The sequence below is a fragment of the Lepisosteus oculatus genome, chromosome 3 (genome assembly GCF_040954835.1).
Source record: "Lepisosteus oculatus isolate fLepOcu1 chromosome 3, fLepOcu1.hap2, whole genome shotgun sequence".
Classification (NCBI taxonomy): domain Eukaryota; kingdom Metazoa; phylum Chordata; class Actinopteri; order Semionotiformes; family Lepisosteidae; genus Lepisosteus; species Lepisosteus oculatus.
In genome coordinates, this window is record NC_090698.1 from 59,317,065 (window position 1) to 59,334,260 (window position 17,196).

The 17,196-nt window shown below is 36.5% G+C and overlaps 1 protein-coding gene across 2 annotated transcripts in view; it reads left to right on the top strand.

The window, feature by feature from the left end:
- Nucleotides 1–17,196, top strand: part of pcsk5b (proprotein convertase subtilisin/kexin type 5b) — a 144,814-nt gene that overhangs the window by 118,641 nt on the left and 8,977 nt on the right. For both annotated transcript variants that reach the window (XM_006626990.3, XM_015367942.2), the window contains 9 exons: nucleotides 1,757–1,957; nucleotides 3,092–3,160; nucleotides 6,762–6,804; nucleotides 7,339–7,481; nucleotides 9,846–10,046; nucleotides 10,562–10,645; nucleotides 10,768–10,966; nucleotides 13,936–14,156; nucleotides 16,141–16,383. In XM_006626990.3, coding sequence (XP_006627053.2) covers nucleotides 1,757–1,957; nucleotides 3,092–3,160; nucleotides 6,762–6,804; nucleotides 7,339–7,481; nucleotides 9,846–10,046; nucleotides 10,562–10,645; nucleotides 10,768–10,966; nucleotides 13,936–14,156; nucleotides 16,141–16,383 — 1,404 coding nt within the window. The remainder of the gene's footprint in view (nucleotides 1–1,756; nucleotides 1,958–3,091; nucleotides 3,161–6,761; nucleotides 6,805–7,338; nucleotides 7,482–9,845; nucleotides 10,047–10,561; nucleotides 10,646–10,767; nucleotides 10,967–13,935; nucleotides 14,157–16,140; nucleotides 16,384–17,196) is intronic.

Here is a 17,196-nt window from a genome sequence, read left to right on the forward strand (position 1 = left end):
CCAATGTGAGGCCAACTGGCTTCACAGTGTGTTACTATCTAGATCTGAAAAACAAGAGGCAACTATGTTGTACGCTAAATAATTAGATCTATATGACTTGAGAAAAAGAGTGGAAAGCTTAGACTTCTGAAACATTTTAAAAAGTCTGTAACATTACACCCATAATCGAAAGCTTTTTATAATTAATAGAACATGTCTGAATAATAAACTGTATTTTACTTTTGGATTGATTGAAACAGGGCACCAGAGGACAGAAATAGACATAGTACATGGCAAATATATAGGGATACAATACAGACAGCAAATACATACAGTTTTAAATGTATTGTATGTTCTGTAAATACTGTGTATCTATGCAAAAGGACTCATTTAGTACTGAACATGTTACAGAAAATGACATTATCCTTTCAGAACCTAGATTACACTGAATTTTCCTGCACAAGGAGTCCATGCCTTTTGGTACTACGTATCTCAAAAAGATTCATATCATGAAATATATTAAAAAAGAATAATACTTATAAAAGAAGATAGTGAAGATAGGAAAATACTATTTTATTTATTATTTTAGATTAACTAGGAAAAGAGAAATGTATTCATCATAAAAGCACCTTCATCCAGCATTGTTATGTAAAACTGAAAACATTAAACAGCCAGGAAAAGATCAAGCACAGCAGATGCTTAGGCATGCAGACACTACTCAGCAGGCTCTATGTGTTACAGTAAGAAACCCGGGATTTCATGAAATCCCTAAATATTTAAGTAGGGATTTTAAAAAAAATTACTAACTTTTACAGTAATGATGCAGCTGTTACAGTCTTGCGCAAGGTAATTCATTTAAATTGCTACAGTAAACTTGAACATCTTCTCAATTTACCAACCGGGTAAAATAAAGGAATAAAAAATCAGTAAATATTTAAGGATTTTTCAAATCTCGGGTCTTACTGTAACATAACTTCGGAATAATGTTTGAATAATTATGGATACTAGTGATCAATGTTAATGTGAACTGTTTGAAACCTAATAAGATACCAAATCATTTTCCGATCTCCCTTGTTCTCATGTTGATGTTTTATGGCTAATTACACTGTTATGTTCTCTTTTTAATTGACTTCAGTACATATTATAGGATACCTGGATACAATCTTTAAATAAGCGGGTGTTAGGGAAAAAAAAGAAACATAAATGCAGCCACCAAGTAAAACAACAGAGCACTTTATTTTATAGTGAGAGGAAATAAGCCAAAACTTCAAAACAAAAGCATAATCCCTTCTTTGAGTTTCTAACTAGACTTCTTCTGTTCCTCATCGGTCCCAGTACAGCTGTGAAGCTAATCTGCTTACTGGCTCTCAAACAACTCTGTCCGTAAAAAAATACAATCAGAACTCAGATGTGTCTCTCCAAATCTCTTCTCTAAATCACAATGATACAAAAAACAATCTCTTATCTTCTCTACCTCTGGTGCAAACACTTAAAGGAGGATTTGCTCTCTTCTCGGACAGCAGATCAGAACAGACACTGGAATCCTCTGTTTCCTTTTTTTTTAATTTAAACTGGTTTATTGTCCTCCATCAATTGGTCAGTAGACTGAGGGTGGCAAGTTATTCTCCACAGCTTTCAGGAGAACATAAACAAGAACGGCCATTTTGTCTGAACCAGTCATCCTATCACGATATTTATTATACTGTATATAGCAAAACATCTTAAGCAATACATTGATTCTAATGTCCACCTATTATATTTTTGTGTTTTTTTACAGATAAACACAGAAACGATCGCTACTACTTCCAAGGAGAATGCAAAGAATCCTGCCCTGAGCATTACTATCACTCTATAGAACAAACCTGCGAGCCCTGTCCCGCAAATTGCAAAGTGTGCACTAGAGCAGATAGATGTTTAAAATGTGATTCAGGTTTCCGTCATATTGATGGAAAATGTGAAAAGCAAGAATGTGGAGAAGGTGAGCTCCTTGTTGTATTTCACTTGATATACTGTACATTAATGAAACATAATATACTATTGGGGTGCAGAACCTTACGCAAGTATTCGGAACATGGTCTAGGTCAGACTTGCTTAAGAAAACAAATGTACTCATTCATGTCCTGTGGCCTTTTTATGGTCAGAGTACATCTGGAATATCACAGAGCAGACACACAGACATGACGCACTCACACCCAGGGCCAATTTTTCCAGAAGCAAACTAACCTACCGGCTATTCCAGTATGTCTTTGGACCGTGGGAGGAAAACTGAGAAATATTTTCTTCACCATCACCATAATCATTATTATCATTATTATTGTTGGTGGTGTAATTATATCAATCATTATTATTGTTGGTGGTGTAATTATATCAATGAAACCAAACATTGATGCCGAGCAATCTAAAGGCATCATGTAAATACATTATTACCAAATAGCAAAGGCTCCCCACCATAGAACCCTATGGAAATATCACAAATCATTTCACAGCCAAGATTCACAAACTGGCTCCTGGTAGCCAAACTGGAGCCCAACCAACAAAGTTAAATACTAGTGATCCCTAGATCATTTCGCATGTGATTCAGTAGGATTTTGACTTTGACAGTATCAAATGCTGCATTTAAATGTAGAAGAACAAAGTGACACAGAGTCAAAAGACGTTATTGTTATTGATGTCAGGTATTAATAGTATATCAGATAACTTACAAAACAAAAGAGCATGAATCAAGAAAATCAGCTTTTATTGAATTGGTGATATTGTGCACCATACTGCAATGTTGTACCCTATATAGGTATACTGGTTCTCTTTGTCAGAGAAAACCTTTGTACTTTTACAACAAATTGATTATTTGGAGCATCCTAAAGTCCTGTAGCCCCTCACTCACTATTTTATGTGGATGTTTAAGAAAAAAGCATAACTGTAAAAATACTCTTTTGTTGTTGCTTGAGTATTTTAGCATGGATTTTACCAGAAGTAAGCAGTTAGAAAATGATGATGATACAGTATATTCCAGAGGTGACCATTTTATGTTTCAACATTTTTAAGACATGCTAATAAGAATATCCCTGCAAACTTTTTCATCCCTCATTTTTACGTTTCTCTGTTGTCTGTAAAGGTGAAGTTGAGGATCCTGATTACGAAAGCTGTGAAACCTGCGAGGAGGGATGTCAGAAATGTGCATTACGTAAGAGTTTCAGTTTCTAAAACTTCTGATCCTTAAGTCAGTTTTGATCTCGTTGAATCCTGGAGAGCCCCAGGAGTGTCAGACATCTTCAAAAAGAACTTTTTTTGAAAAGCTACTAGTCTAGGAAGTCCACAAAACCTTCTCAAATAGGGTTTTCTGCTTCATTGATAGTTAAATTGATTGCACATGCTCAAAAAGTGAACAAGAATTTGCCTAGCACAAGTTAACATGAAATGTGTTCATGTTGTTCAAATTGAATGTCTTGCTTATTCAATGCGGTTTAATTTTCACTGTTGTGTTCAATTTATATTCAATATACAGAAAATAATGACATGAGATTATACCAACAATATGAGTACCCTGTCCTCATTCAAGCACAGCCCTGAAGATAAGAATTGCAATAATTATTTTGAAAAAGATAGACTGCTGTGTCCATTATCGTGATCAAAGTGCTTATATGAAGTCCTTCAGCCTGGGCGCAACTGATAATTTTTTCTGCACTTGCCTCTCACTAAACAGATGTTAATCAATAAATATACTGTACATTTTGTCCTTTAATCTCTTAACGTCTAGTATATTGAGGCTTCCATTTTATATCACTTGAATGAAAACAGTTATTACAATCATTTTGTTTAGGCTTCACACATTTTATTATGTTGGCAACAAATTCAGGTCTAATTGATTTGATAAAATCACTGAAAGAACACCAATGTGTCATTTTCACTGTAAGGAATGTCATACGTAGATTTGAAGTCTCTGGCTTTAAAGTTGATACCTTATAAAACAAACCTCCACTGGCAATGTTCAGTTTGAAAAACTAGCTTTAGTGTTAGAGATGTAATCATGGAGTTGTCTTTTTTATACTGCTTATGGAGTAATAAGCAGGTTTATTCACTATGCTACATTCTGAAGTTTTTATCATATTCTATTTTACAACCTGTTATTTTACTTAGCAGGATATATCAATGATTTCCTGCACTTTTACAGTGCTTTTTATCTTTTTCTTTTGCATGAGAGTGTTAAAATTTATTAGGTCTTTTCTGTAGCTGAGCCCTGCAGTTATGGTTAGGCCTTTACAACTCTTACTTGCATTATAATTAAACCCACAAGTAGAATCTTGTCTGACCCAACCTGTAGTGCTTGTTCTTCAGTGCTTTGAAATCTTCAATAATCTGCCTAAAGATCATCAGGCAGAGTATAAGACTTTGCACCTTTCTTCTATTGTTAATTACAGTTTGGAGTTAATTTCTGCTTATATTGTTATTTGGCAAACATATTCTGCTATGTCCCAGGTTCATCTCAGTAAATTGAAGTTATTTTTATTTATTAAATATTTTTTATTTAATTGTTTTATGGTTACTAGTAGAGACTTTATTGCCACATGAATATGTGCATTGGAATTCATATGGGTATGGTCAGGATTTCATTTCTAGTGTGAATGTTTACATATATTCAGACATGGTTTCACTGTAGTGATGTTAGTTTATGAAGTACTGCATAAAAATGTAACTCCCCAAAAGTATAGCCTTGTAAATTTTAATATGAGACATGTCAAGCTATTTTGGCTTTTACTTGCATATGTCATTGACTGGACGTCATGCAGCTGAATGTTTCGTGCTCACTCATATGACAGCAGTGCACAAATTCTCAACTGAGTGTACAGTACAAAACCAATGTGGCAGGTCAGCAGTACAGAATTTATTAACAGTTTCAGTAGCTGATTACAGTACTATCTGAACATATCTAATCTACCAACAAGTGACACAATACCAGTCACCTCCCTCTTTAATAGCTTCATAATCGCACAGCTTCCTAAACAACAACAATTTCCCTTGATCAAGAACTGGCATTAACATTTATACAGTACATACACAACATAAGAATAAGAGGTAATCTCATATACCTGCAAACAAAAACAAAATCTGATCCAGATTAAAAAGTTATTTTTTAACCATTCGGTTTAGGTCTAAAAACAGTGTTGTCATATTCTACTTAAATGCATAATTTGGTTTCCCTTTGCCACACCATTTCTAATGTAAGTATTCATTTCATAATGGCAGGACAATAGCCAACCTTTTCACAAATAAAAGAGGAATGCTACTTTTGCATTGAAAGGACTCCATCTGCAAATACATACAATAAATACGGAGCCTGCAAAAATTCTAACCACCCTTTCCAAAGTTACATATTTTGCGGTCTAACACCCTGAAATGAATACACATTAAATCAGAATTAATTGTACCCTTACTCATCATGACACACACCTCACCTTCAAGTGAAAAACTAATGCTCAAACATTCTGAAAAGTAATTACAAATGAAAACCAAGAATTATGGGTTGGATAAGAGTACACACCCCTTAGGTAGTACTTCGTAGAAACACCCTTTGCTTGAATTACAGCTATAATTCTGTTTGGATAGGTCTATACTGCAGTACAACTAGATTCCTCCTTAGAGAACTGTTCAATTGCTCAATATTCAATTGAATTGAGGTCAGGGTTCTGAATGGGCCACTCAAGGACATTTATCCTTTTGTGCTTTAGTCACTCCATTGTTGATCTGGATGTGTACTTTGGGTCGTTGTCACGCTGAAGGGTAAATGTCCGTGCCAGTTTCAGCTTTCTTCCAGAAGGCAGCAGCTTTTCTTCACAGATTTTTCTGTGCATTGCTCCATTCATTTTCCTTTCCATCCTGACATGTACCCCAGTTCCTAGTGATGAGAAACATTCAGATGCTGCCACCACCATTATTCACAAAAGAGATGGGGTTGTTTGCACTGTGTTGGGTTTGTGCCAAAGTATAATATTGTTCAGTGCATTTAGGTAAAACAGTTCCATTTTAGTTTTTTTAGCCCACAAAACATTTTGTCATGTTTGCAGTGTTACTTGAATGTTGTTGTTTTCAGTAATGTCTTCCTTCTTGTCCTCCTGCCATATGTCTATGGAATGCCTGGGATATTGTGGTCACACGCACAGTTTGACCAGTCTTGGCTATAAAAACCTGTAGCTCGTTCAACGTTGACATTAGCCTCTTGATAGTCTCTCTGATCAGTCCTTCTTGCTTAGTCTTCCAGTCTGGATAGATAGCCTAATATAGGCAAAATCTTGGTGTTGTTATACACATTCAACTTCTTAATAATCAATTTCCCCATGCTCCTAGGGATCTTAAAGGCCTTTATTTTTTTGCTCTTTTTATAGCTCCTCGTTGCCCATAATATACTCTTTACTTTGAGATGCACTACACATTAGAGGAGACCTACAGGAACAGCTCTCAATTTATTCTGAAATGATCACAATCACTGCAGATGAACACAATTAAGGGCTAATTAGCTTGTTGTGTGATGTCGGGCCATTAAACCACAAAATGTGTTATTTTTAAAAGGGTGTGGAGACTTTCTTTAGAAACTATATACTGTATATTGAATATACTGTATGTGTTCTCTTATTTTGTATTTGGAAGTGACATACAACAAAAAATGAACATGTTTTAAATGTATCAAGAATGTGCCATATTTTAAAATATTTTTATTTTTTACACAATTGTGAAGTTAGTTATGAAAATGTAACAAACCACATGTAATACTGTTTGGACTGTTTTTTTAGATGACCCTAGAAACTGCTCATCATGTAGAGAGGGGTTTTACAGGTGAGTTCATACACAGTTTTCTTAATTATTTTACATTATTTAAGAATTTCCACAGCAGTGTTACGAATAATTTTGCACAAGTAACGCATATAAATATTTTGATTAAATTTGTTCTAATACCATTCTGCCAGCGTATTTAATGAGTTAAGATTAATATTCTTAAGGAAGAAAAAAAATCTCATCTTTTGATTTGATATGGTGGTTATGTATTCTGAAGCACAATTTCCAGGAAAATTAGCAAGCGCATTATCAAAATGCCAGGATATTAAAATTAAATTGAATATTTTTATCAGAACCATCATATAAATCATTGCATTCCACAATGATAGCAGTTCTCTATATGGTGTATTTAAGCCAGACTGCTTCTGCAATAAGGAGTGTGGTTAAAACTAGCATTGTGCTAACACAAAGGTACTTAATCAATTTTAATCACTTTTATAGTTCAGAATGAAATGTGGTAGTGTTAGCTGCTGACAAAAGTATTACCAGCACTTGATACAAAATGTAATAAAGGGATAATCTTTTTTTTTTCAGATTCCAAACAAGATGCTATAGATACTGTCCTGCAAAGACTTACAATGTGGATGACAATTTGGAATGCAAAGAATGTGGAAAAAATTGTATCAGCTGTGATGCAAATCAGTGCTATTGGTGTGAAGAAAGATTCTTCCTTTCAGGTATATTTTATTTTTACTACTTTTATTTCATGACACAATTATGTCATAAGTTATGTCATAAGTTATTAAATCCAAAATATTATTATTAATTTATGGCAACAACCATTTACTGTACTCAATATACTGTAAAATGATATGCACAAAAGGCATTTGAGAGATTGCCACATATACTTCCTTGGAAGTAATATACAGCAAATAAAAATAATTTCCAAGATGAACATCTAAGTGTGATTTTAAACAGTCAAGTTAATAATTTGTTAGTTCTAAAACACTACATAGCTACAATGCTGTGCTCATGGCGTGTTTTAAACCACCATTACCACTTCAAGCTAAAACAGAATGGATTGATAATGGATGAATCTTCCATTACACGCTATGGCAAGCTTTACACCATCAGCTCAAGAAGAGAACGAGGCTGTTGCTGAAGTGGTTTGACACTGTGAGCACTGTTTAAGCTTTATAGTGGCTACCAGCCAACCTAGATCTAAAGCTATGTTGCAGTCTCTATACCATCTTTTGGATAGAGAAATCAAAGGAAGGATGTTGAATTCATGGAGCTTGATTTGCCATCACAATTCAACCACCTTCATGTGTTCCTGGATAACTGCCTAATGATGTTTTGTCTTACCTACTGATACATCTGTCTATATAAGAGATATCTTCCTACTATAGATTCAGATGATCAAGGTCACTTATATGCCAAACGTGACCAAATTCTGTGTATAATCTGAAAGGAGATCTGATGTATTCTTCATTGAGTCATCGTCAACGAGAGATGTGTCTGGCATCGAATAATTGGCAAAAAAGGAAATAGAAATATGTTGGAAATATCAACTCTTTCCCTTACTAAATCCTGAGAGCTTGGGATTGTCATAACCAACACCATGTATCAGATAAACAGACTCAATATATCATGGCAACATCCACGGCCCAATCTTCTGCCACCTGGTTGACTTGATTAACAAGTTCATTTTAACCATTCAGTTACGCCTATAAAACCGTCTGCCAAACATTATCTGTAGAAAAAGCAATACCCACGGAAAATAAATCAAACTTTCAAAAAGATCCAACCTTCAGAAAGAATAGAGAGATTTGGAGAAAAGAGAATATTTTTTCACAAACACATTATAGAAATGTATCAAGCTTTAAGCTATCAAGAAAGGAAGAAAGGTGTTTGTACAGCTTGGGAAAGCTTCAAGACAAAAATCACAACTGCTTACAGGGATGTGAATTTTATACTTGGAAACACTGGAATTGAGTCATTATCATTTCATGTACAGAATAAAAGTCTGAGGTAGATTATAAAAAAGACACACAGTTCAGGGATAAGAAGATATTAGTGAATTTAGGATTTACAGAAAATAACAACAAACCTCTTGTTTCATGCTCATCTATACATAGTATTTCCAAATCTTTGAATGATATATATATACAGAGAAAGAGGGGCAATGAACCTGAATTTGAATAAATATACTATGATGTTGTGGCACCACCTGCTGGAGATCAGGAATAAACTGATGTGACAATGTTATCAGCCATTGAGGAAAATGGGAAACGTGCCAAAGTGACTCCCACTGGAACAGGACTTTCTGCAGCTATAGTGGTTGTAAATATTAATTTTACAAGTTGACCATGTTCCATTGAATTTAATTACATGCTCTTGTCCCGTGAGTGCTCCCTTGTCTGTGCTATCATTAGTAGTAGTAGTAGTAAAACTATCCAAAAATCTCATCCAGTCATTTATTGAAAAAAATCAGGGTTTTGGCTTCAGCAATATGGCTAAGTAGCTTGTTTCATACTCCCACAAACCTTTGGTTGAAGAAGCTTCTCTTGTTCTTTTTTTAAAGCACCTCCACATAGTGGAGCTACTTGTGTCTTCTGGTTTATATGTCACTGCCTATTCTGAAGATTTGAGTTTATCAATTCCCTTGAGGATTTTGAATACTTTATCAGTCACCTCACATCTTCTCTATTCAAAACTAAAATGGACAGATACAGAGAACTCGGAACCTACACCTCCTGAAGCAACTGTAATCAACACAGACCATTAGACTATTATATCTTGTGTCTGATATTCCAGGAGATGGCACACCATAACTTAATAACCAACCCTGTTTCGGTGAGTGAGTTGGGGCAGTACTGTATGTGACAGACATTGTTGCTGTATTGTGTCATTTCAGAGAATGGAAAGCAGTAAGGAATTGTTTCCACAAGTAGACCTTAATAAAGAAAATGGCAGCTTGGCAGCTTCTCTTTTTTTAAAAGTTTTAAAAAAGTGATCTTCTTGTTACTGTAATTAGATGTAAACGTATGTTTTGCAAACCCTATGGCTACAAAAGGCTAAAATGGTGTGTTAACTTCCAGATGATGAATGTGTGGAGAGGTGCGATGATGGCCTCTATGGTGACCAAGAAAGTCAAGAGTGTAAACCTTGTCACCAGGACTGTAGAACCTGCGGAGGACCTTACTCAGATGACTGTGACTCTTGCCCAGGAAATGCACAGGCAGTAAAAGGAAAATGCAAGGGTATCAACAGTCCCTGTGATGAGAGATCCTTCCTTAACGGTATGTTATGGATCATATGAACTCTAAAAGAACATTGTGCTATAGATTATCATAGAACCGAAACCCCACTAGCCTACTGGTCTACAAGATGTGTTCTTATTTATAGATAGTGCTTATCTATGTAAAGAACTAAGGCTGAACTTCCATTTGAGATAAAGATGGCATCTTTCATTGACCTCACAATGTTTTTGAAAAGTGATTATTAGTGCCTAGCTGCATGGAAATTTCCAGATCTTACAAGTATCTGGACAAGGAGAATCACCTGCCGTAGCTGCACAACAAATCACAGGAACCACAGGAAACTACAGTTTCACCTCATTTTTCCATTTGACGACATTTGACGATCCCATTCTTCATTTAGGATTAGTATATGGTGTGAGACTGAGTCTCATTCCAGATGATATATAATTTTATAACTATTCATCTCTTCCAGGCTTCTAGAGAATCTTTCATTTCTGTTCTATGGCAAAATTCTTGCAAAATATTATTCCTTATTAAACACTTTTTTTTTCCAGATAAAAGTGTTTGCGAAAAATGTCATCCCTCTTGTAAAACATGCTCGGGTACAGAAGAAAGTGAGTGTAATTCCTGTGATCAAGGTAAATAGTTCTGAACATCTCAGTTGTTACAGTAAATTATTTCATTTGTCCATTTTGATTTGTGTTGCAACAGACAAAAGGCACATTCATGCACATTAATGAACACTTTTGTTATGTTTCAGGTCGCTTTTTGACCGCACAACAAACCTGTGTTGAAAAGTGTCCCAGTAAAACCTTTGCTAATGCTTCCAGTTGGAAATGTGAGGATTGCAAAAAAGGCTGTGCAGAGTGCATAGAGAAGAGCCAATGTCTGAAGTGTCTCGCTGGGGAAAAAAATACTCTTTATTTGTTTAAAGGAAAATGTGTAACTGAGTGTCCAAGGTCAGAATAACCTGATTCTAATTTAAAGTTTGACCACTGTGTCATACGCATATAGAAAGTTTTTATTGTGTGAATAAACATTATGTATATGTGTGTGGAGAGGAAAGTGAATGAAAATGAAATGAATACTCTAAGAGTATAGAAGGTTAAGAGGGAAATGAACACAGTGAGCATGGTCTTTAGAGAGAGAAAATTACATCCTGAAACCTGGATGTAAGGAAAAATTCCAGCATGAACAGCATGAAGTCAAAGATTCCTAAGTCCAAAAAGGATGACAGCAAAACATCATGATTGAAGGTGTTAATGGCAGGCAAAACTAGGAAAATCACAACAGAGTGGAAAATCAGTGACAGAGAAGTTTGTTTTCATAGACTGTGTACAGTTGTACCCACATTGTAAAGGGCTAAGGAGGGAATGTTTCTGAAGAAGGAAACAATAAAGGGCTCCTGAAGATCAGGATGATATGAGAATTTTTCAAAAAAAAAGAAAGAAGGGACGACAGAGAAAACATTCATGGTAAACTAAGATGGCAAGAATCCAGTCAATACAGCAAGCTCATCTTGTTCTGAATTTCTGTGTTTTACAGTACAGTAAACACCTCGAGTATGAAATCCCTTTGTCTGCTATAGTGAAAGTGACAATTAACAGAAACCAATCAACCCTAACCTAAAGTCTTTGGGAAGGGGGAGAACACTGGAATACCAATGAAAATCCACCCATCAGCTGAACAACAGCTGAACTAACAGTTTTTTATACAGCATCAATTGCTTTCTCAGCGTCATGAAGAGACAAACATTTTGTACAATTCACTTCTTGGTCTGGTCAGTTTTTATACTTTCAGAGGCATAAGGAAGAGTTGGAATCTAATAAACTACATAAATGCATTTACTGACAATTCCAAATAAATACCCCCACATTGGAGTTAAAAACCTCTCAGTGACATATGCCAGCAGCCATATCACCCTGCAACTCACAACTGGCAACCCACTGAAGCTAAGCAGGTGTGAGCCTGGTCAGTACCTGGATGGGAGACCTCCTGGGAAAAACTAAGGTTGCTGCTGGAAGAGGTGTTAGTGGGATCAGCAGGGGGCGCTCACCCTGCAGTTCATGTGGGTCCTAATGCCCCAGTATAGTGACGGGGACACTATACTGTAAACAGGCGCTGTCCTTCGGATGAGACGTAAAACTGAGGTCCTGATCCCTCTGTGGTCATTAAAAATCCCAGGGCGTTTCTCGAAAAGAGTAGGGGTGTAACCCTGGCATCCTGGCCAAATTTCCCATTGGCCCTTACCAATCATGGCCTCCTAATAATCCCCATCTATGAATTGGCTTCATTACTGTGATCTCCTCCCCACTAATAGCTGATGTGTGGTGAGCGTTCTGGCGCACTATGGCTGCCGTTGCATCATCCACTTGGATGCTGCACATTGGTGGTGGTGGAGGTGGTGGTGTCCCCATTACCTGTAAAGCGCTTTGAGTGGAGTGGCCAGAAAAGCGCTATATAAGTGTAAGGAATTATTATTATTATTATTATAAATGATTCTGCACTGAGAAATCAGTGTAGAGTTACAGGGCCTGTTGTGCAGCAGATGCAGAATGAGATCTACAATAGCTGTGAAGATATCCTGGATCCTTGGCCAGATCTGTCCAGATTGTAGCCTGTGTACTATGGTGAGCTGAATGGGAAATGGAGAGGATACAAAGCAATCTTCTTGATACTCTGCCAGACATCTCCATTCCAAGTGTTCAGATCAATAAGTACACCTTCAAGTCACAGGATTTGCTAAACACCAAGTAAAGGAGTTCATGACCTATGTTATTGGAGCATATCAGAGCTTTATCTTTATCTATCAGACAATCTGATCAGTTGCAAAACCTATGTGTAAAGAGTCTCCGCTAAAAGATCAAAAACAGATCTGAGATTAGCTCTTTAGATCCAGATTCTGAATAGTAAGGCCAGCTGTTTTCAATGTCAAAGTCTAAACTGTGATTTCTGCTGTTTTCAATATCAAAGTCTGTACACTGTTATTTCTGTTGTTTTCAGTGTCAAAGTCTAAACTGTTCGCTCTATTGACGTTTCTTAATTCCGTATCAGTCTCTTCAATGTACGGTTTGCTGCCACTGAGGAAGGGGAAATACTGTTGTCTAGGGTCAGCGCAAGCTTGATTCGTCCAAAGGAAAGAACGTAGTGAGTCCAGTTCTAGATCTTTTAGTTCCATGATTCAAATCATTGTTTCTCTGATTTGTGTAATTTGCCTGATGTTATTCTGCCTGAATATAATAGAGAGGTACAGTATTAATTCTGGCTTAGAGTTCAAGAGTAAGAAGCTGAGTTTATAAATAGAGGTGTGAAAGAATAGAAAGATGGAGGAGGAATGCAGGAGATGTGAAAGAATGGAGAAAGGGGTTTGCAGAAACAAAACTTGCACTCAAATTGAAGAGTAAATATGAATTCTTGGTGATTCACAGTGGTCAGAAATAGGAAAGTGGGAGTAACACCAGGAAAAAGAAGATAGTATGCAGTCTGCGACCAGTTTTGTCAATAGGAAGACAGCTGAAAACAAAAGGAGTCAAGAGGAAGGAGTACTGTGGAATGACTAGAGTCTGTTATATAAATATTAAAGTCACCTAAGAGGATGATGTTAGCAGGGGAGATAAGAGAACTGAGGGTGAGATCAAGGGAAACTTTGGTGTGGTAAAGATTTCCCAAATGACACAGAGAATGTAACAGCATTGAGCTCTGTGGTTCTGACACAGAGGGAAGAAATGGCAGAGGATAAGAAAAGTACTACATTGGAGAAAATCTACCACCACATCCTGAGGTGGAGCAACATACAATAGGCCGATGACAAAGCTACTGTAAATAAGCTTCCTTTTTCAATGTGTCATTATCCTCTTGCTTTCAAACTGTTCATTGAATTTATCAGTTGTATTTTGTTATAGCTAATAAAATGTTTCTTTCTCCTTAGAGGATATTTTGAAGATTTCAACATTATCTGCTCAAAGTGTTCCCCAGAGTGTAAATCCTGTATGAATAATTCCACATACTGCCTGTCCTGTACTCAGCAATATGTACTATACAATCATGAGTGTGGCAAAACATGCCCTACTGGGTATTTCCCAAGTAATGGAATTTGCCAGTGTTGCCCACCAGATTGTAAGGAGTGCAGTTCTAATGGTACCTGTACAGGTGAGTGTGCAGTATCTGTTCCTAATAATATATTGTATTTAATGCAGCAAGACACCATTGAAATTTCACCATTAAGTACTCAAGCATGCCAGTGGGGGGCACTTTTAAACCACACTTGAGTCATCACCACACTTCGGTTAGTATGAGTATGCAGAAACATGGTGATCTGTGATGGCAACATTGGTAGTATCAGCTTTGGGTGCAACAGAAAAAGAGATTGAGGGGCAAAGATATAATCAGTTCTAAGGCATGATTTATGGCCAGTCAAACAACTACATCCTCTGGCCAAAGGGTTAAATGAATGCCATATATCTAGCAAACACAGATCAGACACTCACTTCCCAGTTTCTGTAGATGCCAGAGGCTCAGTATTCCTTCAACTTTAAACTGTCAAGTATATGATTCCTGGCAGTTCTCATACTGCACCTGCACATACTGTACAGTGGCATCCAACGTATTGAATTCAAGCAGTGATTTTGCCAGAGGTTATAAAAATCAATTTAAAACGTTGTACAAGTGTAAGATGAGATAAAACTATTTATCTAAAAAACAAAACATTTTTTTAAAATACTGCTCTTCCATAGTGTGAGTTAACAATCTCAGGGGTCTCCAACCCATGTCCTCATGAGCCCAGATCAAGAAAGTGTTCAATCAAATCACCAATTTCTAAAGACTTGGAGCAATCTCATTGTTAGCCATAGTGCCCTTCTGCCCCTTAAGATTACTTCATTGATTGATCAATAAGTTACAGGAATAAGTTAATAATGTTACCAAGTATTAGACAAATGTGACCTATAAACCTAACTGAATAGTGGCTCTCCTGGACCCTGCACTTAATGCATAGAAGAAAGTCAAGAACACATCTTTTAAAATATATATGAATTTAAAACAATATCAAAAGGGTCACAGGTGCCACTTTGGATGGACAAAAATATAGAAAGTTTAGGTCAATTACATTTTTGGTTGCCAGTGGTAAAGTATTGCAAAATTCTGACCTGATACCACATCAAACAACAAAAGTCAGTTATGAAAAGGGAACATTGCAAAAAAAGACTAATCTTAATTATGTAGTTCAAGTAGGTAGCTCTGTCAGCATGTGTAGGCTGCAAAGGAACAGTAAAGGTTTATTCCAAAAGAAACACAACATTTCCGTTGTGGAGCCTTCTCTGGGCGAGACTCTTTTTTTCTGGTCTCTTTTCAGCATGGAATAAACTTTTTCCTAATCTTTATTATGATGTATTTACTAACTAGATACCCTTATCCTGTGTATCATCGTACCCACAAATACATACACAATTATAACAAGAAAGAACTTTAAACCCTGGAGGACATAATGGAGATTGGGGAATATTTCCCCATAGGATCATAATGAGTTTTTAATTATTTTGAATATAGTCTGGCAGCCTACACCAAGGAGCCTGGAAGGCATTGTAAGTCTGCAGTGTTCATTCTCACACAACCATACCATCTCTAAGGATATGACAATAAAACTTATTTCTTATTAAACGCTAAATGAGTTGTTCTCTCCCCACCTACTGTATCTGTCACATATTGCGTTCCTCCTGTACATTTAAACCTTTTTTAAAGATTTCACTAGGTAACCCCAACAGGGCATTAACTTGGCATTTTCTCAGGAGTCACTCACAAAGCTATTGTGTACAATTAAAAGCCTGGCATTAGCAATGCACAGGTGTGTGAAAATAAAAGACTGTCATGAAAGGAGACGAAAGGAGAGCCACTGTGATGCAGAAAGATGGCCTCACTAAGATCGTCATGTGTTGTCAAGGGAATGCCATTGTAAGCAACTGTGTCTCTATATTGTTAACTGCTGAACTAAAGATCCAAGCGATAATGCTGAAGATAGAAACCAAATGTTTTTGTTAAAGGTTAAATAGAAATGGGACATTCTAGAGAAAAAAAAATGTCTACAGATTTTGTCAAAGAGTAACCTTGTTTAACTCTGTTTGGGACTTTCTCTTGGCAGAGTGTGACAGTGCGTTTTTCTTGCATAAAGAAAGCTGTGTGGATGAGTGTCCCTTGGGTTATTACGCAGACACGATGAATAACGATTGCCAGCCCTGTCACCAGGACTGTGCAGAATGTAATGGTCCTGATGAGGATGACTGTGACAAATGTGCCAACCTCCAAGCATTAAAGTACAATGGAGCCTGTGTCCAAAATTGCCCTGAAGGCACATACTATGATCTGGACTCACAAGAGTGTAGAGGTATGTAAACTTAATTGTTAAGAGCTATAAGACTGCTAAGCAATGTACATGACCAGTATTTATAAGAGGAAATACAATCCAGATGAATCTTCTCGTTGATAACAACAGCACTAAATTGATTGCTGGTAGAAGCTAGCAGGAGATCTTCAAGACACTGTAATAGTACAGTACATAACAGACCCATCTATCAGCAGGGTTATGGTACAGTTAAAGAGAAACTCCCACAGAACCACAACTTTTAACTGTATGTGGCAGAATTTCCAAGTGTCAAAAGGACTTATTTGACATTAGCTCCAAATAACAAGAACAAAATGGAAAAACAGCAACATCCCAAATTAAACATCCTCACCCAAAGATGACAATCATAGGCTTGCCTTTTAGAACAGTTCTCAGACAAACTGACAAAAGTCAAAGTTTGACTATTCAGCACTTTTTTTTTTCATTGAATCTTCTGCAAACTGCAACATAATATAGTGGTCTCTCTATCAAAGTGTAGGGGTGTAATTCGGAGGACTTTATAGCTACAACTTAATTTTATTAACCTTAAAAATATTTTATATTTACTGTGCTTGAACTTTTATCTGAAGCATACATTTGCACCTATTTATATAGCTGGGTATTTTGCGGGAACAATTGAAGTGAAATACTTTGCTCAAGGGTACAACAGTATGTCTCACCTGTAATTTTTACCCAAAGTTCCAGTCCAGAACCCTTACTGCTGCTCCACACTGCTTTGTTGATATTGTAAAAAAACGTTAAAGCCATACCTTAAAACAAATGGCACCATGAAGTCTTACAGTCTTCCGTGCTCAA